Here is a 27,857-nt window from a genome sequence, read left to right as displayed (position 1 = left end):
ATCTGTCTGCCTCTGCCTCTCAAGAGCGGGGATTAAAGGGTGGCCCTATGCCTGGCAGGTAGGAGGGTTAAGCAGCTGATTCATTACAGAACAGGTGGAGTGCACAATATCTCTACCCACAGGCAACCCATGGCAAGCTACTACCCACCCTGTGGCTGCCTGTGTTAGTAACAGGGTCAGCAGTCAGTTTCAGAATAAAATGCAGCTTTATTAGGATATAGGAAAGACTGAAAGTCACCAGGGAGGAGACAGCCAAGCCCCTCAAAATGACAGGGGAGAAAGTGACAAATGTCTTGGTAATAAAATTTCTAACCACAATACAATCATTGGATTTTTTTTCCCCTCACATTTTATTTCAAAGCTATAATAAATGAAACAAGCCACTTGTCAAAAGAACAATGATTTTACACAAGGAAAAGCATACATACCAAGCCAAACACAAGAGCACTCAGGTTCACATGGTGTAGGTCGCTCAGGCCAGAGCCCAGTTTGAGGGGGGACTCCTGGGATGAAGAGGAACTGCAGATCCCACCCCACCTCCTGAATTGAAGACATCTGAAGAGAGCTAGTCTGGTCTCCTGTGAGGCTGGTACCAGCGGTCACAGAGAGGTCTGCTCACCGCTCTAGACTGGGGCTGGGTAACGCAGTCCTGTGGTCACACACTTCCCAACCATCTGGGCACCTATACTGGATGGTCCTTGGATGGGAAACCCTTTTCCTGCCCTGCTATCAAAAGAGGTTAACTGAAAGAACTTCCCAAGCCCACCGCTCCAATCTGTTCCCCAGCCGTCCACACATGCCTGTCTGACAGACAGTATGCTGAAGGTCCCCTAGACGGCCAGACAGATGTGCGGCAGTCAAGGAGTTGGTTGGCCTCCTTGCCGCAGGCACAAAGCAAAGTGCTTAGAATGTTAAGCCCACGGTAAAGAAGGGGAATGCATTTGGATATAAAAGGTTAAAGTCACTCTGGCAGAAAACAGGTTTTGTCCTCCTCAGTGCCCCAAATTCAGGTAGAGATGGGCTGTGTGCTGTGGGGACAGAAAAAGCAGGCCTGGCCAGCACACCTGCTCATTTCCTCTGTCTCTGGATGCCCCATCCACCAGTGTCAAAGAGGCAGACCTTCAGGAAGAGGTTTGGGCTCTGGTTCCTATAGGCCAACCGCAGTAAAGTCTTTCCTATGGGGGTTCACAAACAGAAAAATAAGATTCCCCAAGGGTACCTCCACAGCTGAGTCCCACAAACACGGGTCCATGTCTGAGAATCTGGGTTCACCCATATTTCTCAAAAAGGGCTTCTTCTAAAACATGCTTCAAGTTTGTTCTTTGCTTTAAATGCAGAAATAGGAACATGGGTACACTGCACAGGAGGCTTCAGGTGCCCCTGACTTCTGGTGAATTTTACACTGACTGGACAGCGGCCACTTAGTTCTGCCACAGCTACCGCATCCCGTCACAACTAGCTAAGGAGCTGGGCTGGAGCCTGCCTTGCTTTTTTGTAGCCTGTCAGTAAAGAAAAGTCTTCTTATTTTCAAATAGTTAAAAAAATTCTGTACACATGATAAGTATATGGAATTCAAATTTAAGGTGTGTAAATAAAGGACAATCGGAATACAGCTGTACTTGCTATGCACGAATGATGCATATGATACCTGCTGTAGACTACAGCTCAGAGCCTGGCGGCCCTGAAACCCCAGGGTGACGTGCCGCAGGCCCCTAGGCAAGCACCACCAAAAAGGCAGTGCTATGAAGAGAAACACTAAACCCTAGACTTTAACTTCTTAGAAATATTCAACCTAAGCCTTGTCCAAAGACACATGCAAAATATCTTACAAGAAATTTCAAGACTGTCAGCAGAACTGTCACCAAGCCTTTTCATTCTGGCCGTTACTGAAACTACAGCCAACAGAGCAGAGGGAAGCAGGCGGGCGACACAAAGCAATGCGGCCTCCACCTGGACCACTCAGCCTCAAATCTCACTCCTTCACTAAACCACCCGGACAGGCAAAAGGACCAAAGACCAAGATAACAGAGACCCTGTTCCCCGTGCCTGGCCACCAGCTGTGTGGGGAGGAAGGCGGGGTGCAGGGTGAGGAAACAACACTGATCAAAAAGCAAGACACTCTGCTCTCAGGAAAGGCCGCCTAGCTTTCCATATAAACTCGATCATCGTTCACGTCACTGCTATAACGTCTATGAATTCACCAGCGTGGAAGAAGAGCAAGGGGTAGGGCTGAGACGATGCCTATTTCTAGAAAACAAAGGGAATGTCTGGGCTGGTGTTTCCACATGCAGTTAGCTGATACAAAGTTATCTGTACACCAGATGTTTTTAAGCCTGTGGGTGGCCTCAACCTGGGCCCAGGGCTATTTTACAACTTTAGAAAGGACACACCCCCTGCCCTTAATGCCACCCAACACAGAAGGCTGCTGCAAGCACTCTGCCCTCTGGCATCATCTCTGCTACTCTAGCTTTCATGGGCTCATTTTCAACAGCGCCCGTGTGGGGTGACAGGCAGAGGCTGGTCTGCTCTGAGGACATCCATCCTCAGCATACCGCAAGATTGAGAAGAGGTGGCCCCTCGGCTCCTGTCCACCAAGGGCACACCCCACTCAAGTCTTACAGCTCATGCCCACCCTAACATCTCCTGGTGCAGAGGGGCCATATGTGAGGCACATCTGCACAGGAGGGAGACCACGGTGTTCTGATGTGGGGAGACCAGGGATCATGTCGGGAAGCTTGCCAACTTATTCTCTCTCTTTTCCTGGCCAGCAGGGCAGGAGGCTACTCATATTCCAGGAACTGCTTGTGGTAGAAGAGTAGGTACCTGAGGAGGCAAAGGGGAAAGTGGGCTTAATCCTAACTTCCAAAGTAGTCAGGTCAGTCAAGAACGGTTCACAAGCCTGACTTCTGAATGGACACTACAGCACCTCAAGAAAGAGACACACTACGGGCCTCCCATTACCCAGCCTGAATTGGCGACCTCCTGTTCACAGCGGGGCTACCCTCATGCAGAGTCCACGTCTCCTTTAAACCCAACCCCTGCCCAGTAAGTAGCACACTTTCTCCATGAGGTCTTTCTGGAGGCTCCCAGGGCCCAAAGTTTCACACCCACCATCTCCATCTGTGGCAGGTGGTCTGTCTTGACCCCAGGGGCTGGTAATTCTAAGGACCCGAGGAGGTTCAGGGTGTATGATGATACACCATGTGCAACAAAAGCAGCAGAGAAGGTGACCAGAACCATTGCACAGCATGGCCAGGACAAATGCTGTCCACAATGTTCTCTGATCTAGGGGACACACAGACAGTAACTCTGTTCCACAACACTCCCACCCTGTAAACATGACCTAAAAGTGACATCTGATCCAAGGAGCCACTGCCCACTATGGCAGATTCAGTCTAGCCTGTGGCTCTGGTCAGACACAAGGGATGGACAAAAGCAGCATTGGTCCTCCAACCTCACCCCACACGTACCCTTCACTGTCCAGCACATCCTTGATGCTGGCCTTGGTGATGATGGCATCATCACACTTGAACCACTGGTCTTTGTGCTGCCGTATGAAGCTGGTGTAGTGGCCACTCTCCAAGGTCCCTTGATGGTTAACAACAGCAAACAGGGAGTACCTGGTGTGGAAGGAGAGAGTATCTCAATCATGGTCTGTTGAACAGCCTACAGCAGAGCTTGCTGGCTGCACAGCTGGGAGAGCCAGTTCTGCACCGCCCAGCTCTGGCCCAGCAAAAAGAACTCCTAGAACCGCACTGCACAGAAGTGGCAAGCCACAGTGACAGTAACTGCTTTGCTTGTGCCATCTGTCTGTGCTGCCAACAGCAAGAGGAACAGTACCAGGAGCAAGTTCATTATGCTGCGCTCCAAGGCAAACCCTCACACCAGGAGTCTCTTTAAATAAAGGGGGGGGGGGTGCTACAAGAAGGGAGTCTGTCCAGGGGGGAGACTGTAAGGACGGAAGTAAGGGTCAGCTATCTGAGAAATGCCCTCTCACCCAGCCCCCAGGCCCTGCAACCCCACGTACTTGTTGTCATTGTTGAGACTGTCCAGGGGCTGCTGGTACTGCCCATTCATCCGGCTCTCTTTGCTGTAAGGTAGCAGTAAGACTTAATTACTAACCCACAAGAGGGACAGGCTCCAACGACAGGATTACACGCGAGTTTTCCTAGGCATCTGCCCCACAGTGGTGAGAAATCCAGCTTGGGCTGGAGCTCGCTGACCTCCTACTGCTTCTGTGCAGCAACCCCTCACATCCCGTGGGCCCTGAAGCCACTTTCTGCCTCTAGGGGTTCTGATCCTGGCTTTGTGATGTTTTGCTTATAATACACCAAATAAAGAAAGAATTCCTTCCAAAGGCTGTAAGTTAGCCCCACACTACATTCTTAAAGAGCTCAAGAGGCATCAAGAAGCGTCTCACTAGCAGCTTGTTGGACAGAATGGGAGGAAGGGCTGTGCACGGAGTGCTAGGTTTCAAACTAATTTATTTACCTAATGCCAAAGTTAGCAGAAGACAGCAAGACCCATGAGACCTTGGGATCAGCAACAACGTCACCCCATCCCGGGACATGTTAGCACCTCATTTTCCAAAGAGAATTCTCATGATCTCTGACATCACTGCAGTCAGTGACCTGTGACCCCAGGAACACAGCCCACAAGGAAGGGCACCAATGACTAATAACAGGAAACCTGCTGAAGGTAGTACAGCGGCTTCTGAAAATGCCTGCACCCTGACCCCGAAACTGTGAGCGTGACCTATTTATAAAACCTGTGCAGATGTGATGACAGATGTTAAAACGAGGCTTTCTAGCCAAGCTCTACCCCTAACCACCAGCACCCAGGCCAACGGCTGAGACAAACTCCGGAAGGGCCTTGGGCCCAGGACAGTAACAGCCAGAGAAGGGCCCAGGACAGTAACAGCCAGAGAAGGGCCCAGGACAGTAACAGCCAGAGAAGGGCCCAGAAGCTCCAGGAGCGGATGACATGAGGGACCCTGTCAGGACCCTTCTCACAAGTTTCCTATTTCTGGCTTCTATTACTCGGAGAATAAATTTCTACTGTTTTAAGCTACCACATTTATAGATGCCAGCCAGAGACAGCAAACACATTAGCAAGCACTGTGGTTTTTTGAGGGTTAAATTTTATGTGGTCTATGATACAAAGAATTTGATCTCAAAGATGAGAATCCACTGGTGCAATTAAACCCTGTTTATCTGTATTTCAAAATCTGTCTCCATCAACCAAAACATGTCATGTGGTCTGCCTGTGACTTTATCTTCTGCCAGTTCTGAAAGTTGACAAGTGATCAATGAAGGAGTCACAGGAGGAGGCAGCCAAGGTAAGAGCAGGGTAAGTACTGAGGCTGGGGAGGGAGGCGCGGCCTACACAGCTGTAACACAGCTGGTCACTACCCGGCACTGATCACCCATCAGACAACTCGCCTCCCCACCGGACACCGAACTTTTCTACCTGGAGGCCATAAAGGGAGTCATGTCCAGTTCCAGGGGAAAAGACACGTATGTGGTGATCTTCCGCCGAAGTTTGGCTGAGTGTTCAAATCGCTGCAGAGATGAAGGGAGAAGGGAACAAATGAGCAGACTGAGCAACAGCTGGGCTGCCCAGACTGGAGGCTCCAGCAAAGGGCCCTCGACCAGCTTCCACTTGACTCACTCATTTCCTGAAATAGTCCTGCTTGGGTCGACACAAAATCAGGATTAAAATAAAGACAGGAAGCACAAATCATTCATAGCCTTTAAAGACTCAAATACTAGCATTGGTTCTCTACCAAAGGACTTCAGTTTGAGTCTCAGCACCCACACAGCAGCTCACAGCAGTCTGTAATTCCAGTTCTAGAGGATCCAACACCCTCTTCTGGTTTCTGTGGGCACCAGGAATGTACATGGTGCACAGATAGACATATAGGTAAAACAGCCACACATGGAACAACAACAAAAAGACTCAAATTCCTACTACTCGGCTTTTCTCAAAGAGCCTGGCCCAGACCATAATGCTCAGGTCCTTGTTTTCTCGATCTTTTCTTCCCGCAGTTCTGGGGTGGAACTCAGAACCTTGTTTATTTTAGGTAAGAGTTCTACCACTGACTCACACCCCTAGCCAGGGTCTTTTAGTGAAACAAAGTTAAAGAGGGCTCAGCAGTTACAAGACCTTGAGGACCTGAGTTCAAATCCCCACACCCACCTAAAATGCCAACAGATGGACATACGCACCTGTAACCCCAACACTGTGGGAGGCACAGACAGGAGGACCACTGGGCTTGCCAACCTCAAGCCTATATCCAGGTTCAGTGAGAGACCCTGTCTCCACGCAGTAAAGTGGAGTATGACAGAGCAGGACACCTGACACCCGCTCTGGCCTACGCTCACAGAGACAGAAGTAGTAAAATCTAATCCTACTTCCTACAGCAGTTCCTTCCTGTCTTCACACGGAGGCGTATATTCTGTCAGCAAGACACAGAAAGGTGCAGGAGGCAGTCTTACTTCCTGCTTCTCGGGACTGGCACACACTGAGGGGCTCTAACCTGAGCTGGTGAGTTTGAGGCTGTGCTGCAGGCTAACGCTGGACTGCCCTGTGGCTAGTTTTCTGGGAAACTCACTTTGAGATGGAAGCAGGCCACAATGGGCAGCTTCTTCATGGTGAGCTGCTTTGTGGACTCTTGGTAGCTATGGCAACCACTACACTTGATCTTGGCACTGCTTCCTAAGTGCTCCGGTCTGGTAAATCTAAAAGGATTTAGAAAACAGGAGAAAGGTAGAAGACAGGGAGAAGGGGGACAGGTTATTTCAGCACCTGAGGGCACAGCAGCAGTTAAAGGTGTTGTATCTCACAGCACAAAGAACGTCTTTGTCTTCTCCTGCTTCTCTTAAGTTTGTTCTTTCTACCAACCCACCTATCTATACACACACTTTTCTCTCTCTCTCTCTCTCTCTCTCTCTCTCTCTCTCTCTCTCTCTCTCTCTCTCTGTCACACACACACACATACACACACAAATATATTTTCATGAGAGGTCTGAGGAAATGGTGGTTAATATTCTTGTATTATACATTCCAGCAACTAACTCAACCTGTCTCAGAACAATGGAGCGTACATCCACACAAAGCTACAAATGAGGACAGCAGCCGTTCAGAAGACCCAAAGGGCTCAATAAGCAAATGGTGTCATCACCCATGGGCCACCAGCTAGTAGTGGAATGGCAAGATCTACCCCATACACAATTCTCTGGGCTGCCAGAGATCAAGACAAAGTGGAAGAGTTACCTCACAGGTGATGTGCTATGAGATTCCACTCATAAACCTCCGAGAATTCTAGAGGAAGCCAGACCTGAACTGCTTAGGTGAGGCCCAAGGGCTGTGGGTGGGGGTGTTATGATGCAGCACTGGGCACCGAGATCACCATGTCACTTTATAGCAGCAGGGTAATCTTCAATGTGCCAATATTCATTCATTTTCTCTCTCTCTCTCTCTCTCTCTCTCTCTCTCTCTCTCTCTCTCTCTCGTCATTTTTTCTGTTACTTTTTAAAGGCTGACTTGAGCAGTGAAGCGGAGGGAAGTAGCATTCTGAGCAGTGCTGTAGGGCGCCTCACCTTCGCAGGCAGTCTGTGAGAGCGGTGGTGCCTGACGCATGGCTCTCCCCATTAACCACACTGCCCTCGCTCCCTGGGCTCAAGGGCCAGAACGGGGTGGAAGAACCGGGCAGGTCTAGACTGATGTCCCAGAAGGGGTCTATGGTGGTGGAGACCCCGCTGCAGGAAAAGATGAAAATACATGAGGGCATGCGAGGACTGGCGAGGACTGTGGCCTGAGGCAGTTCCTAGAGACAGGCTAAACACGCTGCCTTCTCTGCCCACCTGTCCATCAGAAGCCTCAGGACATAACAGGAATGTCCACAGTAATGACTTCATTTGGGAAGTCTGGCAGAGTATAAAGTCCTGAGCTACAGGCAGAACCCTGGTTGCTGGGATCCAGCTTACAACACTTAGGAACTGCAGCAACACTGCTCAGAAACCAGGTGCTCCGCACGGACAAAGACAGTGAGAAATCCCCTTCCACAGAGTGCACAGGCCACACTTGGCAGCCCCATAAACAATACTGCATTTAACAAGGCTGACTCTTGTTAGAAGACTTACATTACAATATTGAAAGGGGAAACTCAGAATAAGAAAATGGGTTCAGCTAGGGACCAAAATCCGAGGCTACCTCTTGCTAACAGAGGTAGTCATTATAGGTCAGGGATAGAGGAATTTTACACTGATTAAAGACAAGGCTCAAAGGAGCTCTGCTCCTAGAAAACCATAGGAGCACCCCCAGATTCCTGCACCCTGGTCTTGAACCCTGATAAGGGTACGGGTGGGCACTGGGGGATGGTGTGGAATATACTGGGGCACTTCTCTAGCCTCCGTCAAAAGATCCTTTCTGCTTCTGGGGGTGAAAGCGCTCAGCAACTGCCACACCTGGAAACAACCTTGGCTTTATGTGAGCTAATGCAAAGGAGCCAATTCACATTAGGAGCAAGGAAGTCAATCATCTGCCATTTGAAGGGGCTATCTGCTTTGGATCTTAGTTTTGTAGACTTTAAGAAAAGCAGAGAGATATGTATGAAGCTGCCAAGGACACCCTGCTAATTGCTAGTACAGCAAAACTCTTTAGGGCCCCAAGGGAAGAGCTCTCAGCCTGCAGACTCAGGCAATCTGTTGATTCCTCGTGTCTTCTCTATTAGAGACATTTTTCGTCAAATGACCAAGCATAGCTGTTTAAGTAAAAGTATCCCTCACCTGACACTAGTGCAGGTGCTCCACTATGAACACCACAGAGCTCAGGGAGCCTTCTCTGAAGTGGTGCTGAGCTTTAGGGTTGAAGAACACAGAAGACTTTCCCTTGCAGACTGGGAAATGCAATATGGCACAGTTATGCAGATTAAAACATTCATGGTGACTGTCCAGCTGATGGGAACACTTACTGGCAGACTTGACATGTGACATCAGACTGGAGCCCACCCGTAAAGATTTGGTCGATGATGCAATTGCAGTGGTTAGGGTTGTTGGCTTTCTTCCCATTGTCATCACCTGAGGACAGAGATGTGTGACTACCATTAGCAATGTCACCAAGACAGCACAAAGCAGTCAGTAAGTCCACATCCACCCAGTAGACAGGAAGACACCACGAGGACCAATACTCTATGAGGTATGTGAAGGCATATATATCAACAAGAGATCTATCTGATGGCAGGGGTGGGGTGGGGTGTGTCATTCTTCCTTTCTTTCTTTTCTGAGTAAGGGTAAGGTAGCTCTGGCTGGCCCTGAACTTGCAGAGATCTGCCTGCCTCTGCCACCTGGGTGTTAGAATTACAGATGTGCCAGCATGCTCACCCTGGGACCACTATTGTTGTACAGAGGTTCACACCTATAATCCCAGCACTCAGGAGGCGGAGGCAAGAGGACCTGTGCTTTAGGCCAGTTTGAGCTACACAGTGAGATGCTGCCTCCGAAAACACCCAAATTCAATTGATAATAACAAAACAAACTGTGAAGAACTCCTTAGAAGCGGCCATGCAATTTTTCTTAGTGGAAACAGAACCTAACTACACTGTTTATAAGACAAATCAAGCATTATCTACAGCCTTGCTCTGCTCCATTTTTAAGGAAAGTCCCCACCTGCCCAGCCCAGCAGGGAGATGGTGGCAGGCCCACCTTTGCAGTGCCGGTGGAGGACGTCCAGGGCTGCAATGAGGAATTCATGTGCGTCCTGCTGTTCATAACCCGCCAGGTGCCGGGCGTGTGTCCACACCAGGTGCAGCAGCTTGTACGGAATGTGTGGGGAGCGGTGCCCCGAGTAAAACTGTTTAGAGAAGGAAAAGGGACAACTAGAATACCTGCCAGTCTTCATCAGGCAAAAAATCCATGGCTACAGACTGGATAGGTGGTCTGCTCAGATAGACTTGCTTTCTTTCGTCCAAGACAGGGTTTCTTTGTATAATAGCCCTGGCTGTCCTGGAACTCGCTCTGTAGACCAGGCTGGTCTTAAACTCACAGAACTCTTCCTGCCTCTACCTCCCAAGTGCTGGGATTAAAAGCGTGTGCTACCACCACCCGGCAAATGCTTGTTTTTCTTTTCACAACTGTATTTTTTAAAAAAAATTAAAATTATTTATTTATGTACTTTATTTATAAGGGTGTTTTACCTGTATGTATATTTGCACATCAGAAGTGGGCATCTGATCCCATGAGACTACAGTTACAAATGGTCGTGAGCCACCGTATGGGTGCTGGGATTGAACTCAGGACCTCTGGAAGAGCAGCCAGTGCTCTTACTGATGAGCCATTCCTCTAGCCCCACCAACTGTAATTTTATTTGGACTCACTAGATTCGAATCTCACTTTTCTCCACTTTACTTCTGCTGGTAAGCCTACACAATGAAGAGCAAAATCAAGTGATTGAGTCTATACAATGTTTGCCTCACAAAGCACCCAACACCCCTTCTACCAGAGTGCACTTCCCAAACTCATCTCAGGGCTTCTTCCACTTTTTTCATTTGTCACCTCTTTGCCTGGGAAGTCACTTCATGGAAATTCAAGCACACAATGACACTAAGTATATTTAAGGCCATTTCAGAAACTGGAAAATTGTTTTAATTCCAAGCCTTTTTATAACAACAAAAATGAAACTCGAGCCAGCAAACAGCAATTTTTAAAATCAGACATTCAACATCACAATCTAAAGCTATATGAAGATATAATTTTACATGCTGAGAAATGACGGTAGGAAATACTCAATGTCTTTGTTTTCTGTAATAACACCATTATGTTTCTGTAAGAGCAGAAGACTTTGCATATACATTGGAATCACACAACAGTCTTGTCACTGAGGTGTCTGGGGCAACACTGGCTCTGGCACAGATGGAACAGTGTGTTGTATTCAAAACCAAGGCTGGGGTGAAGTCACACAACACAACCCTGGCAAGCCCTGCCAAAAATACCTCAGAATCAGAATCTACTTGGACTTGAAGTTCTGACTATTGTGCTTTCAGATTTGTGTGTGTGTGTGTGTGTTTGTGTGTGTGTGAGAGAGAGAGAGACCTCCAGTTCTGTCATGACCCATAAGGCTGTGTATTAAACTAATTCAGAGCTGCAAATTATCTGCTTTCATGTTTTAGTAAGAAAATAACAGTGTGTAGTGAAAATCCAACAAAGGTTGACATCACTCTTTACCCAGTTCTGTGCGCATGCGGTGAGTGAAGAGCTGCAGCTGCAGCCTGTCCCGAGGAACAGCTGAGAACCTGAGAGGGCCGGGACCAGAGTGTCTAGGGCTGTGGAGTGTTTGCAAATGAGGCATCCTGCAGATGGCCCCAATCTAGATGCAAAACTCAACATAAAGCAAGAAAGTAATTTAGGAAGTGTGTGCACTCAACTATCCCAGGGAAGGTGTGAAATTCATCACATCAGTGACCAAAATGTATTGGAATTTGGAACATTTTGGGTTTTGCTTATCAGATGAGCGATCTCAACTTCTACTAGCAATTACCAGCTAGAGACTAGAACTGAGAACTAGATTTACACAGCACTAAAGCCATGAAGTACTTAGAGCAGTAAACTGTTTAAGACTGTGTACTAAAAACCAAGGGCAGCAATGAAAATAACAGCTTAAACCAAGAAAGGTGCTGGAAAACACTGCACACGAAACCCTGTATATAGTAACGCACTTACATTCTCTAACTGTAAAAACTGGAAACCACTCAAAAGTGTCTGAACCAGGCAGCCTCCAACTGCACTGTGGCCCCTGCACAACAGAGGCTTCTCTGGCAGGAGAGCACTGATCAAAGTGCCGCACATGGACCTTGATGCTCCACACAGTAAGACACAGCAGGTAAAACCCAGCAAGGATGGCAGAGCATTGCACATACACAAAACCTGCACCTGCACACATCCATCCACATCATGTGCACAGGGGACAAAAACCTGTGTCACCAGGAGCAGGGGGCTTGGCTTCAGAAAGGTATGAGGTTGGAGGTGTTAAGCATCTGGTACTCACAGATGTATATACTAGGAAGTTTACTTACTACACCTTACTAAGCCTGAGATTTAAAATGATCCAAGAGCGATGCATTAGTTACAAGTAATAGTTAAAACCAGTGAACCCCAGCACTCACTTCTCACCATGTTTTCTTTTCCCTCATGATCTCTGACAATGTTTCCTGTCTGTCACGTAGCCTCAGTCACCAGTAACTGCAGGTGTTAGTAATGGCTGGACTAGACAGGAATTGGCAAACTTGTTCTGGAAAGGTCAGCTGAATCATTTCAGTTACAAAGTCACTGCTTAACTCTGTACACTCCTCAATCCTGGGCTGTGGCCTAAGGCAGTCCTGACAACACATGAGCAAAGATGCCTGGATGCACACTGGTAAAAGATCACTGAAAGAAATGAGACCAGCCTGCTGGCTTCTGTGCAGGTCAGAGCAACCCATTTCTAGGATGGGCAAAGAATTATTTCAGCTCTGATACCTGGTCTGAGGCCACTAAGTAAGTGCTGAGACCAAGCCTGAACAAGGGGACATCGCTTTGCTCAGGGATAAACATTGATAGGCACAACAAGTTTTATCATGAGATCAAGGACAGCCTTAGTAAGCACTGGCTCTCTGTGCTGCCAGTTTGCAGAGCAGAGGCCTTTGAGCATACTTGGGAAGGGTTATCCACTGCCACTGAGAATGAAGCAGGAAAAGGGGCTGGCGCACATCTGCAGCATGTCTTGAATGTAGGGATCAAACAATAGCTTTTTAAATTTTTTAATGATTTATTTATTTATATTTTATGTGCATTGGTGTTTTGCCTGCATGTATATGTATGAAGGCATCATGAAGGCATCAAATTCCCTGGAATCAGAGTTACAGACAGTTGTTAGCTGCAATATGGGAGCTGGGAAATGAACTGAGTCCTCTGGAAGAGCAGCCAGTACTCTTAATCATTGAGCTAACTCTCCAGCACCCAGACAACAGCATTTACATATGAAACGTCCAGGATTCCTGGAGATGAAAGCCATCCTTAAGTTGACTGCCTACTTTGAGGGCTCTTCTCTTTGGTGAACAATGTGTCTCCAAAAAAACCAAACCAACAACCTATCTCTAGCAATCCCTTTGTAAAAAGCTATGCCTTCCACAGCACAGTCACATATTGAAAAATATTTAGGTATGGTTATCATCAACTGCTTCACTTGTTTAGAAGCAGGGAAGAAGCAGCGGTACAGCTGCTCCTGCACTCACCTCCTGGAAGAGAGAGGACATCTCACACACCAGGCAGGAGCTGGGGCTCTGCATCTCACAGCGGTGCCTGTCTGACAGGAAGAAATCTCTCAGAAGTGGTGTGTGGGTCAGCGCCTGCACGATGCAATTCATGAAGCATGTGTTCCCCAGGTTGATCAGTCCACGCAGACCTGGATGGGAGCCATCGAGAGCAGTGTTACCCGTGTACTGAGTGCAGACCCAGGACGCCACATCCCAGCCGAAGCTTCCTCCACACCCCCATGACCAGTCACTTTCTTCACCCATTCAAGCAGTGTGAGAAGAGCAGGAAAGTGCAGTGCTCTCTAACTTCTGTATGGACAGCAGAATGCTCTTCACCACTGCCCCCTCCACTTTGTTCTTTATGTTTCCACAGTATTACCCAAATGTATTTACTATGAAAACAGGCACGTCAATCAGAAAAGAGCCTTTGTAACAAGTCAAAATACTTTTCAAACAAGCTCTAAAATATACTTCCCCCTTTTTAGAAGAAGTGGTTATAAGCGGGGGTAGTGATGTACACCTTTAATCCCAGAACCAGGAAGGCAGAAGCAGTCGGATCTCTGAGTATGAGGCTAACCTGGTCTACAGAGAGAAACCCTGTCTCAAAAAAACAAAAAAAGAACAATCTCACTCACTTGCATTATCAACTCTCCATGAAGAGCAGCTTTGACCAAAACACATGCGAGTGCCTTCAAACATGCAGATGCCAAGGAACTGGGAGGGATCATCTCCACTCATTCCTCTGCATCCCACATCTACAAGACCCCTGAAGACTAGGCACTTAAGAGCTGAGTGCTGAACAAATCCAGGAAGGCCACTAAGGCATGGCCCAGAAAGAATGTTGTACTAACAGAAAGGCAAGGCTTTCTACCTATCTGACACCCTGCACGCCCCCTCACCCACCTATGGTACAGTTGGAGGTGATCTTCCGCCTCTTTGGGTTGTGCTTCAGCAGTTCCAGTTCCCGCTTGGTTGGCTCCCAAGTTGAAAACTTCTCTCCAACACCTAAGCAGTGGAAAACAGTCTCAGGCACTGCTATTTAAGTTCTCTTGTAAATAACAGTTGTAAGGCTGCATTTCAGAGAAGGGACCCTTCTTCTAACACCCTACTGTGCTGAGAGGTACCAGATTACCACACGAGTCTCCCTTAGCGAGTGTCTATGAATACGCCATGTTTATTGAGTTAAGGAAAGAAACACGACCCATCAAACTGCCAGACACTAATATTTCTCAAATGCCTTGGATCCAGAGATAGTATATCAGCTACAATGGGGCAACCTAGTAACTCACAAAGGATCTTTCCGGAAATGAGACTAACAGAATATGTACTTTAAGTCTGGGGTGCAGCTTAGTGGGAGAGCATTTACCTACCGATGTGTGGCCCATATTTGATCCTCAGAATTGCCTAAGAGAAAGAAAATGCATTTTCTTTTTTTGTTTTGTCGGCTGAGTTATGTTGCCTTGGTTGGCCTGGAACTTGCTATGTAGACTGGCTGGCCTCAAAGATCAGTCTGCTCATCGCCCAAGTGCCAGAAATCATACACCACAGCCTGCTGAAAATGCACTCTGATCTACTTGCTGATGATAGTACTGAAGACTGGAACCCACGACAATGGTACCCGAAAGGTAACGCAGAGCACTTGGCGCACACCCCACTCAGAAGGACTTGTCCCAAACTACTTTCAGTTTCTAACTCAGTAACCATCGCTTGCCCAGATGACCCTAGCACATGAATGTCAACTAATGGTTCAAGTGTTCTGCACAAAGAAATATATCCCCCACATAATGGTGATATGAATTGTTTTGAGGGGACAGAAACAACTGGCTAAAACCCACGAAATGCTGGACTCTTGAGAGCACCTGTTTCTACCTTCCAGAAACTCTTTGTCAACCTGATACAGCTAGGATCATCTGGGAGGGGAGGGCCTCAACTGAAGAGCTGCTTTCATCAAACTGGCCTGCAGGGAGCTCCACCCCTGGGCAGGTGGTCCTGGGGTACATAAGGAAGATAGCTGTGTGAACCATGAGAACCAAAGCGGTACACAGCTTTCCTCCATGGCCTCTGCTTCAGTTTCTGCCTTGACTTCCCTCAGTGAAGGACTGTGACCTGGAAGACTACAATGTTCTGGGTCAGTGTTTGATTGACAGCAACAGAAGGCAAACGGGGAAGTTTCAAAAAAATACCCCAGTCATGTCAGGGTTGTGGTCTACTTCCCCAGCACACAGCAATGATGCTGACACATGAGAGACATGTTGCTTACTGGTCAAGAGGGACACAGACCCAGCATTGTTAATGCTGACAACTGTGAGCTTCTCTGGAAAGTGGGGGAAATCATGTGTGCTGATAGTCTTATGTCAACTGGACACACAAACTAGAATTAGCTAAGAGGAGGAAGCCTCTATTCAGAAAAGGCCACCATAAGATTTGGCTGTAAGGCATTTTCTTAATTAGTGATTGGTGCCATCCCTGGGCTTGTGGTCCAGGGTTCTGTAAGAAAGCAGGCTAAGCAAATCATGTAGAGCAAGCCAGTAAGAAGCACTCCTCCATGGCCTGCACAGCTCCTGCTTCCAGGTTCCTCCCATGAGTTCCTGTCCTGACTTCCTTTGTAGATGAGCAACAACTTGCAAGTGTAGGTCAAATAAGCCCTTTCTCCCCAATTTGCTTTTTGGTCATGGTGTTTTGTCACAGAAATAGAAACTCTAGGACACCAGGTAAACCCAGAAATAATAAAGAACAAAGCTGCACAGCACTGCTGCACCTGTGACTAAGGGTGTGACACGAAACACATGTAAGGACAGAAACATGAAACTGGTGCAGAGCCACCGCTCCATTCTCCATCCAATCAGGGAAATGGTGCCTCTCCTACAAGGAACTGGTATGTACTTCTGATATTTCAGACAGAATGTCTTCCACAATACTTTACGGCTAAGAGTAAATTATTGTTCAGGGATCTCTGCAGGCAGAACCATTCAGTCTGGATGAGGTAGGTAGAGATACTGATCTGGTAAAGGTTAGACTAAGCCAGATTCTCAAATGTGCCCTCAGAGTGAGTTTTGCCTTCTTTCTGACTCAGGCAGCGTCCCTTAGGAGTCACAACCACAGGGGCATTGGGGCACATGGCCAGAATGATGCCACTGAGAATGAAGGACAGAGCTGCTGGAGGCCAGATGTCTATATGGACAAACGCAGCACTGCCAGGCTCTCCTTTGCTCCGTGTGTCCCACTGTCTCACCAACTTCTACCCTCACTGTGACTGACCTCCTGTGTTATAGAGAGAAAATGTACAAGGCCTCTAATCATATGTATTAAACTCATTTCACTGGGCTGGGGAGATGACTTAGTGGCTAAAGTGATTGTTATGTAAGCACAACATCCCAAATTAGGATTCCCGGCACCCATGTAAAAGCCAGAAGAACAGCATGCACCTGTAACACCAGAGTGGGGGGGGGGGGGGCAGAGTCAGTCCAATCTTGGGGGCTTACTGATAAAATGGTCTCTTTGAAATGATGAGTTCCCGGGTCAAAAAGAGACCCTGTCTCTAAGCATAAGATGGAGAGCAACAGCACACCTGATGTTGACACAAGGGCAGGCAGACCACTACACACTGGCACCAACACAACACAATTTAAACGCCTCTCCTTACACATTTTCACTAGGGGTTTCTTTAACAGGCATACTGTGTACACAGTTGTTAACTATGAGATTTTATTAAGGCTGCAATGCGTATAAAAATCATGGAGGTAGCCGGACGGTGATGGCACACACCTTTAATCCCAGCACTTGGGAGGCAGAGGCAGGTGAATCTTTGTGAGTTTGAGGCCCACCTCGTCTACAAATCAAGTTCTGGGACAGCCAGGGCTGCTACACAAAACATCTTGTCTCAAAAAACCAAGGGGGGGGGGGCTGGATCATGGAGACAGTATTTGCTAAAGATCTTTGTGCAATACTTATTATAATATAAAACTTTTTTCATGATGGGTTAATAGAAGACGCCGACCTCTGCAAATAGAAACATTTAGGAAATGGGCAGCTTCCCTATAGGTAACAAACCCAAGGATTACCTTACTATATATCTTACTATACTAAACTTTACCAAGAAGAGACATAATATCTTACATTTAAGGAGTAACTATTACCATACATTTTCATTGGGCACTTAAAAGTTTCAATGCATAAAATGTAAATTTAGGAAATAAAAGCTACAAGACTGACACTGTGTGTTAGGGGGACTTCTGCATGGTTTCTGGGCTTTGCTTACCTGGAATACACACGTTTTGTGAATGCTGTGACAGGCTGCTTTTGACATAATATGTAAAAATAATGTGCGCGCGCGCGCGCGTGTGTGTATAAATCTTAAATAGAGAACAAAATTTCTAACGGTATTGTCTCTAAGATGCATCTAACTCCACTGTAAAAGAAGCTCTTATCATTGTATCATTTAGGCACAGACATTGTGGTGTTTTGAAAGAAAATGGTCCCCAATCGGAACGGTACTATTAGGTGTTGTGGCCTTGTTAGAGTAGGTGTGGTCTTGTTGGAGGAAGTGTATCACTGTGGAGGTGGGCTTTGAGGGCCCATATACACTCAAGCCACGCCCAGACACAGACCACTTCCTGTTGCCCATGCAAAATGTATAATTCTCAGTTACCTCTCCAGTACATCTGCCTGACACAGCCATGTCCTGCCATGATAATGGACTGAACTTCTGTAAGCAAGTCACTACAATTAATGTTTTCCTCCTCTTCACAGCAATAGAAACCCTATCTAAGAAAGACAAATTTCAACAGTTTTTGCTTCCTCATACACACACACACACACACACACACACACACACACACACACATACGTGTGTGTGTGTGTGTGTGTATGTATGTAATGCTGGGTTCAAACCCTAGGCCTTGTATATGCTAGGAAATAGTTTCACCACTGAGCCAGACACCTGGCCCAATAGTTAAGGAATTCCCACGCCAATCCAGCAAGAGGCAATACAACATCCCAATCTGCCAGGGTTGAAAACGGAGTAAGAAAAGGGAGGGATTGTAATGTCTAACAGACCTTCTGTGGGGAGGATGGACACAGCCTGGGGTATTGTGGTGGAAGACCCATCCATCCTCTCCTAAGGACCAATAACCCATCTCAGCCCATCCATCCTCTCCTAAGGACTAATAACCCATCTCAGTTCATCCATCCTCTCCTAAGGACCAATAACCCATCTCAGTTCATCCATCCTCTCCTAAGGACCAATAACCCATCTCAGCCCATCCATCCTCTCCTAAGGACCAATAACCCATCTCAGTTCATCCATCCTCTCCTAAGGACCAATAACCCATCTCAGCCCATCCATCCTCTCCTAAGGACCAATAACCCATCTCAGTTCATCCATCCTCTCCTAAGGACCAATAACCCATCTCAGCCCATCCATCCTCTCCTAAGGACCAATAACCCATCTCAGTTCATCCATCCTCTCCTAAGGACCAATAACCCATCTCAGTTCATCCATCCTCTCCTAAGGACCAATAACCCATCTGATGGTTCCTGCATTAGTTTCATCACTTCTGTGAGCTATGTGACGGCCATAGGAAAAGTAGGACTTGTTTTTTCTCTCCTACCCAGCCCAAGCCAGCTTCCTTGACCATTTCTTCATCACCTAACCTTCTCTAAGCACCATGAACGCACCTTGCATCTTCCAAGCCTTGCGTTGCTCCTCTTTGGCAATGATTTCTATGTCCTTGTCATAGATGTAGTCCTGACACAAGAAGCAGTATATACCTCCATACATCAGGTCAATAGCTGCAGAAAGAAAGGAGGGAAGAGAACAAAATTAAATCTAGTATGGCAAGGTAGTGCTGCAGGCAGCTGAACACTAGCTGCCCAGAGCATCTTTCTTTGTGAACTACAGGAGTTCTAACTGCAAGGGTTTATCCAGGGTGGATGAAGTATGTCTGCTAACCCGAGGGCCGAGCGAGAACGGGAGGCACATACCTGCGCCTTGTAAAGTACTGATTCAAGGATCAGGATGCTTTGCTTCAGCTGTGCAAGCACAAAATTCAAAACTAGGGCAAAAGTTCAGAGAGTTTATTTTAGGTCCACAAGGGTTCTCAGTGACCTGTCTGGCTGGGGAATGAGACTTCGCTACATCCTCAATAGCTGACAATCTTGTAAGGGACACTAAGAGCTATTTGCTGTTGTCCCATATCTTGACTGAGTCGTTCTTCTCCAGGGACAGGTGAAACAGGTTCCACTCAAAAAAACCTTGACTTCATAGCACAGACACCAAACTTATCAAGGTATCTGTCCCAACTGCTACTTTAAACTAGAAACTACTTCTTTTCTTTTTTTAAAAAAAAAATTTATTTTATGTGCATTGGTGTTTTGCTAAGGGTGTCGGGTCCTCTCGAGCTGGAGTTACAGACAGTTATGAACTGTCATGTGGGTGCTGGGAATTGAACCAGGGTCCTCTGGAAGAGCAGTCAATGCTTTTTAACCCCTGAGCCATCTCTCCAGCCCTAGAAACTATTTCAAGAGAAATGAAAATAAAAGCCCATCGAGTGTGGTGGTGCACACCTTTAGTCCTGGCACTCAGGAGGCAGAGGTGGGTGGCTGAGTTCGAGGCCATACTGGTCTAAAAGCAAGTTCCAGGACAGCCAGAAATCCTGTCTCAAGAAGAAAAAAGAAAGAAAAGAAAAATCTATCACACTAAAACTTAGGGACTTGGGGAAGGAGGCGGACACAGGGCTAAGGTGGAAACTGGTGGCTGTACGTGCTTACATCACTACCACCAAGCCAGGTGTGACGATGCATGCCTAGAATCCTAGTGCGCTGAAGACTAACAAAAGGGGATCCATGGGGCTGGAGAGATGGCTCAGAGGTTAAGAGCATTGCCTGCTCTTCCAAAGGTCCTGAGTTCGATTCCTAGCAACCACATGGTGGCTCACAACCATCTGTAATGGGGTCTGGTGCCCTCTAATGGCATGTAGGCATACACACAGACAGAATATTGTATACATAATAAATAAATAAATATTAAAAAAAAAGGGGGATCCATGTCTGAGGCCATCTTGGACTATGTAACAAGACTGTTTAAAAGAACAAAGCAAATGCTGGGCATGGTACACATAACCTACAATGCCAGCACCGGGGAGGTGGAAGCAGGAGAATCACAAGTTCAGTTTAAGGTTATCTTTGGCCACATGGCAATTTCACAGCATGAGACTGCCAGCAATAACACATACACAAGCACACACGCATGTGCAACTACTTCACATATACACGCATAACTACTTCATATACTTGATGTCATATAATGCTCAGCTAGCCTTTCATGAAACCACACCACTGGAAACCAAGAAAACTCATTGTTAAACTATAACACCAGTTTAAAAGTCTCAAACAAACGCCAACGCCCACTTGAGAGCTCAGTTTCAGAAGGATTCTTTCATCCCAGTGGGCTTTTTGGGAAGATAACATGCTACCAGAGCGCCTGCTCCAGCCCCCACTGCAGGAGGTGCCTTACCCTCCAGCCCCCACTGCAGGAGGAGGCCTTACCCAGGTTGTGCCGCTTGGACTTCGCATGGTCATGGATGTGTTTCTTGGTGAAACAGCCAAAGAAGACGCAGTAGAGGCAAGAGTGCAGCCGGTTCAGGTGGATGCCGCAGACATGGCAGACGCAGGACTTTGCCTGAAATTCAGAGAAGGAGTTATGAGCAGTATGAACGCAACAGGAGTGCCCAAGGGGAAACATGGAGTCCAAGTCAGAGGATCACGATTTGGGCACTGGTGGGAGGGAGTACAGGAGCTTTCTTCTGAGTCTTTACACAGCATTCCATTCTTTCTGTTTTCCCAAAGCACTTAGTTTAGCTCAAAAACAAATCAACAAGAGAACAGCTATGGTGATGACATCATTTTCTCACACCCAGCACTGAATAGTGCCCCAGGCAAGTTCACCTGCACTCCAGCCAAAGCTCACACCCAGCCATCCTTAGCCCAGGTTATCATTCTGAAGCTTAAGAATCAAGGTTCTAAAAACGATGTACAATGAGTTTAAAAGAAAAAAAAATATATATAAAACAACCCAAGAACTACAGAAAAGAGACACAAATCAAAGCAATACACACAGGAAAAAAAGAAAAACCCACTGCTAAGAATCAGGCCACAGAAACCCAGCAACGCAATCACAGCAAGTATGAATGCAGCGGTAGACAAGTCTACATACTCACACCACCCAAGAATGTGCCAGTCTGCAGCACTGCAGGCCGGATGGGAGGAGGAAGGGCCGGAGTTAATATGCTCACTGGGCAACCAAGGCACGATCTGATCAACAGTAAGAATGTTGATATAGATCAACAGTAAGAATGAACTACTTAAACCTGATAAAGAACAAAAGACATCCAAATCCATACTAAAATTACTACTATACAAGCACACATACTAGCTCTCCTGAAGTCTTCTTCCTAGTAGAGTTCCATATAACTGTAGTGGGAAAGACGAAACAAAGCCCATTTTCTATAATCATCACAGTAACAACTGACTTAAACAGAATCATTCATGGACACTAGAATCACCAGATAAAACTATCAATGGTACTCAAAAATGGCAAAAATAAACCAAATACCTACCAAGTCAATGAATAGATAAACAGTGCTACCACTCTGTAGCAAAGACATACCGATATGGGCATGGGCATGACCACAGGCTATGACACACACAGTACAAGTCAACTGTGCAGACTTCGGCTGGGGAGTCAGGGAGTAGATACAATGTGCCGAAATCTGGTGAGGTGGGCAGACTGCATAGTAATGAACACTCCAACTCATACTCCACTGTTCCTTCAGTGACTGAAGCTGGCACACTCTGGGTGGCGTGGTTGTACAGAGTTGTTCAACTGCTCTGTACGTGCTGGGCTTGGACTGAATTTCTAGTTTTGCTAAACTTGTGCATAGGTTTGGATCCAGAGTGTTGAACATCTGGTCCTAGTCACTTCTCACTGTAGGTTAGCTCAGGGAGTTGTGCTAACTGAAGGCAATGCAAGTTAGTATTTAAGTGTGGACTATGCACGAGACGAGACAGTTATATTCTCATGTTATTCGTGAGCAGTGTTCATTATCATGTCATAAGACTACGTCTTCATTCTCATGGAGGTCGATGGCAATATCACCCAGATGCCATCAACTGATTTCCAGACAATTTGAAGAAAACAATGGCAAAAATGGAGCTAGAAATGGCTTGATAGTTAGAAGCACTGGTTGCTCTTGGAGAGTACCTGAGTTCAATTCCCAATACCCATGTGGCAACTCACACCTTTCTAGAACTCCATTTCTAGAGGACCTGATGCCCTCTTCTAGCCCCTTTCTTGAAAAACCAAATAAATAAATAATCATTACAATGTACACATCTTCTACAAGTGGTTTAACAAGCAGAATACAAAATAAATAACACAAAAAGGACCTACATAGGTAAATTAATAGGTGAGATGTTGCAATAATTTAAAGGGTCACCAAAGCTCACTGGAAGAGCATGGGGAAGGGGGTCAGAGGAGAGTAAACAGAGTTTAAACTGTGGAGTACACATGTGTCTCATAAGGGGTAGGATTACAACACAGGAAAGAAGCAGCGTCTCTGAGTGAGTATGAGAGCAAGAGAAAGTTCTCAAGGAAGACCTGCCTCTTCTCTTCACCTGGTGACTCTACACAGGGGAGCACAGTAAAATTAAGGCAGAACTACAGGTTTGCCACTTGTTATAGAAGACACTAGATTAAAAAAAAAAAAACGGGGCAGATTCTCTTCCAAATGTTATCAGCTAGTCAAAAGACTAGAATTTGTAATGGATACAGAAAACAGCAGGTAGTCTTTGATACAGTCATAAACCCCTCACTTTTAACAAAACACAGTGGCACACGCCTGTAGTCCCAGCACTTTGAAAGCTGAGGCAGAATGACTGCTGAGTTTGAGGCCAGTATGAACTACATAGGGAAATGCCTTCTTAAAAAACAAACAAATATTAATAATAACCTCCCCTTACATATTTTATATTATTTGTTAGCACTGCTCATTGTGGTATATCACAGCAACATGCTGAGCTCAGGCTACTGGTATGCCTAGCACAACCAGAATTTTAACTTTTATTTAAAATGGCATGTATGGGGCTGGAGAGATGGCTCAGTGGTTAAGAGCATTGCCTGCTCTTCCAAAGGTCCTGAGTTCAATTCCCAGCAACCACATGGTGGCTCACAACCATCTGTAATGAGGCCTGGTGCCCTCTTCTGGACTGCAGAAAGAATACTGTATACATAATAAAACAAATAAATAAATATAAAAAAATGGCATGTATGATCAGTGGCCACTGGATGGTATGACAGCTTAAGACTCTAAAGTGGATGCTATTTACCCATAGAGTTTATTTATGGTATGCCTTCTGGCTTCATTTATCCTACAAGTGAAGGGTTTAATTTAGATAAGGTTTTAATTCGTAGAACTGAAAAAAACCCTTAAAACCCTAGAGTAAACACATTCAGTTTAAAATCATGATGCTTAAACAAAGGCAGGTATTAACCCCACGAACTGTGAGGCTATCCTATTTAGAAAAGGTATTATAGTCTGGTTAGCACTCAATGCTGGCACAAGCATCCTCCCCTCCTAAAAGACAGTGACCAGACCAGAAACTAAGCCCACGTGAATGACAAAATGGTCACTGGAGACCGTGGCCTGGGTCTCGGAAGAGGGAGGCCAGGATGAATTCTCTAGAGTCCTGGCAGGGAGGCCCTTCTGACATCTCACCTCCTATACTGGGGAGTTTTTTTGTTTGTTTGTTTGTTTTGTTTTGTTTTTCGAGACACGGATTCTCTGAAGCTTTTTTAGAGCCTGTCCTGGAACTAGCTCTTGTAGACCAGGCTGTTCTCGAACGCACAGAGATCCGCCTGCCTCTGCCTCCTGAGTGCTGGGATTAAAGGCATGCGCCACCACCGCCCGGCTATACTGGGGAGTTTTACAGCAGCCCTAGAACGGTGACCCAGGATTCCTATTCCTATCAGCTATTACCCTAGCGTCCACCCTACCAATACCACTAAGTGTGAAGATGAATTTCCAGTCATCCTCAAGGTTCAGGTTTTAAAAACCCAATTTATGTATCAGCAATGAAGCTGCCAGGGAGAGGCACAATGGGGTGCACAGGGTGCTGAGGGGGTACCTGGGGAGCAGCACAGCTGGCTTCTAGAACCACTGATAGCGGGGCTGCTTCCCACCTACAAAGAGTGGCTGTTGTGGTGACCTCTTCAGAGGAATGTGGCCTGCCTCGGGTCAGCCTGCCCATCAGCCAGTACCCAAAGCTAGCTCTGTGGACGGTGGAAACAAGAATGGGCTTTGCAGGGAGCCTTCTCCACAACATTCACATTAAGGTACTCTCTTGTCAGTCATAACCCACAGCTGCAAACAACCCTGACAGACACCTAACGATGCTTCTTCCTTCATTTTTAATTATCATATAGTAGTTTCATTATGACATCCTAATACATATTTATTACTGTACCTTGTTCAAACTCACCACCAACACTATCCCTCTCCCCCCACCAACTTTTTGGATTTCTTCCCCGGTCCCCCTGCATCACTATCCTGAGCTTAGAGTCCCTGTCTATACAAAGGACTGGAGCAGCTCAGTGACGTGGTAGTCTAGCTCCAGTTCTTTGCGGGGTCTCTGCTGGTTTACATAAGGCTGTAGATTACACCCCCACCAACAGTGCATATAAGGGCTCCCCTTTCTCCCATATCCTGTTTGCTGTCATTTTCCTTGGGGGTAGACACTGCTCTGATGGCTGTAGATCAATACTTTTCCAGATATTTGTATTCTCTCTTATGCTTGGTCAAATATTTTTTAAAAGAATAACTGGCTTGTGAAATGAAAACATTCTGAGGTGGAGGGAACTTCAGAGAAGTGGAGTTCCGCATATAAGCTAAAGTTCAGGCACCTTCAAGAGCACAACTAGCTGCCTTCATTTCCTACTTCACTGTAGTTCAACAAAACACGGTTTGTGAGTGTTGCATGGGTGTCTGAATTCTGGGCTGTGAACATCACTTAATAAAGAACTTCTAGCACAGTGGAAATTTAAATATTGAGCTGAGCAGTTCTAATTAAAAAGGAAAATTTTCATTTCCTTGTGTGATGCTTCACGGAACTAGTCGGAAAGATGGAGGGGGAAGTGAGAGATAGAAAGAGAAAGGGGAGAATCCCCCAATTACTCCCATGTAAAAATGAGTTTTACAACACATCTCAATCCAGGAAGCAATGGAATGGATCGGTGACAAAATTATGACCGTGGAACATTGGTGTCAACTGGCATTTTTGTGCCATGATGGTTCACCTGTGCAATCTCAATCCTCACAAAGCTTTGACAGGAGACTTAGGTGTTTAGGGCCAGCCTTTCTTCATAGGAAGACTTCTGTCTCAAAATACAATAAATTTCTGACCCTAACAGGCAGTTACAGAATATAAACTTTTAGTCACACTAAAAGATGTTATTGCGGTGTCTTCCACCATGATTGATAAAAAAAAGAGAATTAGGTCGGGTGTTGTGGTGCTCGGCTTTAATCCCAGCACTCAGGAGGCAGAAACAGGTGGGTCTCTGTGAGTTCAAGGGCAGCCTGGTCTACATAGTTCCAGGACAGCCAGGGCTACAAAGAGAAACCGTCTCAAAAACTAAAGAGAGAATTTAATACTTAATATGACTTAGAACCCGTTTTGTTAGTTTTCCCATTAAGAAATGCTACTCAAGACAGAAACAAAAAAAATTGCCCATTCCAGTTTTCACCTCAAAATCAAATTGTAATAACGAAGTCTAAGATTAAAGAACGTTTTCCGACTTTCAAATCACTAACAATACAGTCATAGTTGCTGGGATTACAGGACCAGTAAACAACAAAACAGCCACTACCTCGATGGCCGCGGATGTCAATCACCTCCTACAATCTAAAACCTCACTTCCCAGCTCGAGTGCGCAGAGGCCCTGCCAGCCTCATCTGTGTGCTGCGGGTCTCAGCCCCGGACGCCATCCGCAGAACCACCTCGCAGACCCCAACCCTGCACCACGACCTTCACGGACGAGGGCTACTCGGCCCCGACGGTCTAGGCCGATCGCCAAGGCGGGGTCTTCCTCTTCGGACACTCCCCTCCCCGCACCTAGAGGCTTCCTTTCGCCCACCCCTTACCTCCTCCCTGCGTCGCGAGGCTTTGCCTCGCCCCTTCCTCCGCCCCTCCCCGCACGGCAAGGCTTCTCCCCGCTCCTTCCCTGCACCGCGAGGCTTCCCCCCCCCCCCCCACACACACACCCTTCCCGCACTGCCAGGCTTCTCTCCTATCCCCCCCCCCACCAACTCCCCGTGCCCCAGGCAGGAGAGCGGGGCAGGCCTCGGACGCACCTTGCGCTTGCGGGCCTCAGCAGTCCCGCTCCACACAAAGCACTGGTAGATGGCCCGCAGGTTTTGCTTCCAGTTGTCCACCTTGAAGCTGCCCAGATGCGAGCAACCCGGCGGCGCCACGGCCAGCTCAGCATCCATGGCCTCGACCTCAGGCTCGGGCCGGGTGACCATGGCGGGCAAGGCCCGGGCGCGCGGGGCGGGCGGAGACGGGGGCGAGGACGACGCCAGCGCGGCGAGAACAAAGCGGCAGACAAAGACCGCGCGGAGAACCGAGGCAGGAGACTGCAGTCCTGACGGCTCACGCAGCACTCTGGGGCTTCGAGGAAGGCGGGGCGGGACGGGGCGGGGCTCTTCGCGGGAGAGGATAACGTCACCCAGGCCGGCGGCCGCAGTGCGCAGGCTCCGCCGCTCTAGGCCCCGCCCTAGAGCCCCACTCGAGTCCGCTAGATCCCGCGAGACGCCGGGCCCGAGGAGGTGGGGCCAACGGAATCCCGCCCTCGTGTCACGCCATTGGTTGTCTGCCTGTCTGCCGCACGGTCGGCGGTTATCATAGGCTGGAGGGCTGGTCCGGTTTGCTTTGGAGCCGCCTTCCGAGACGGTAGCGACGCGACGCTTCGAGTCTCCACTTGGAAGGCGGGGCTTGCTAAGGATTGGGTAAAACCGAGTGTCCATCAGGCCACTGAACCGGTTTGCACCGGCCTGAGCTCTGCCGCAATGAGGCGGGGCGCCGGTCGGGGTGGGGTGGGTCTTGCGTCTGCGCTTTTTCTTCAGGGTGGGTTTTCCACGTTGTGGTTGTTGGTCGCTGGAGTTTTCTTGTGTGGGCGTTTCTGCAGACTGCCATCTTGGCAACTGTGTTGGGTACCGCAGTGCCACAGCAGGGGTTGGGTGCGGCAAGAACACAGACTGAGATTCCTTCCCTAGGGTCTAATCCAGTGCTTTTCTGTTGAACTAGAAAGCAACGAGAAGCAGGTAAAAGTAATCCAATAAAGACAATACCATGTCCACGTGTGATACTGTAAAATTGTTAGTGAAGTATTAAAAAAATTTGCATTGGCTTTGGAATCTCGTATTTTTCACATTCGGTACAGCATACTCAATTTGCACTAATCACATTACACACTCTAGGTCCTATTAAGTGGGGACAGAACAGACCTATAATGCATTCA

General features: G+C 47.2%; 1 protein-coding gene across 1 annotated transcript; it reads right to left on the bottom strand.

Annotated features, from left to right (window-relative positions):
- Positions 1–187: 187 nt before the first annotated feature.
- On the bottom strand, positions 188–27,022 carry Usp22 (ubiquitin specific peptidase 22). The gene is made up of 13 exons (XM_038326270.1): positions 26,692–27,022; positions 20,834–20,966; positions 18,965–19,078; positions 14,192–14,293; positions 13,268–13,437; positions 9,705–9,852; positions 8,975–9,080; positions 7,602–7,760; positions 6,614–6,740; positions 5,470–5,561; positions 4,028–4,090; positions 3,471–3,620; positions 188–2,823 (listed from the first exon to the last, which is right to left on the bottom strand). The coding sequence occupies exons 1-13, from the start codon at positions 26,860–26,862 to the stop codon at positions 2,781–2,783; spliced, it is 1,578 nt and encodes a 525-aa protein (XP_038182198.1). The 5' UTR covers positions 26,863–27,022; the 3' UTR covers positions 188–2,780.
- Between the last annotated feature and the right edge of the window lie 835 nt (positions 27,023–27,857).

This window comes from Arvicola amphibius, chromosome 4, assembly GCF_903992535.2.
Source record: "Arvicola amphibius chromosome 4, mArvAmp1.2, whole genome shotgun sequence".
Taxonomy (NCBI): Eukaryota; Metazoa; Chordata; class Mammalia; order Rodentia; family Cricetidae; genus Arvicola; species Arvicola amphibius.
This window is presented reverse-complemented; position numbering and strand designations above follow the sequence as displayed.

Bases quoted from the DNA above. Each gene is read 5' to 3' on its own strand.
- Usp22 (XM_038326270.1), bottom strand. From the start codon at position 26,862: ATGGTCACCCGGCCCGAGCCTGAGGTCGAGGCCATGGATGCTGAGCTG. The intron at 20,967-26,691 runs GTGCGTCCGAGG...TCTGAATTTCAG, and splicing joins CTGAGGCCCGCAAGCGCAAG to GCAAAGTCCTGCGTCTGCCA. The intron at 2,824-3,470 runs GTACGTGTGGGG...TTGCCTCCTCAG, and splicing joins GATGTGCTGGACAGTGAAGG to GTACCTACTCTTCTACCACA.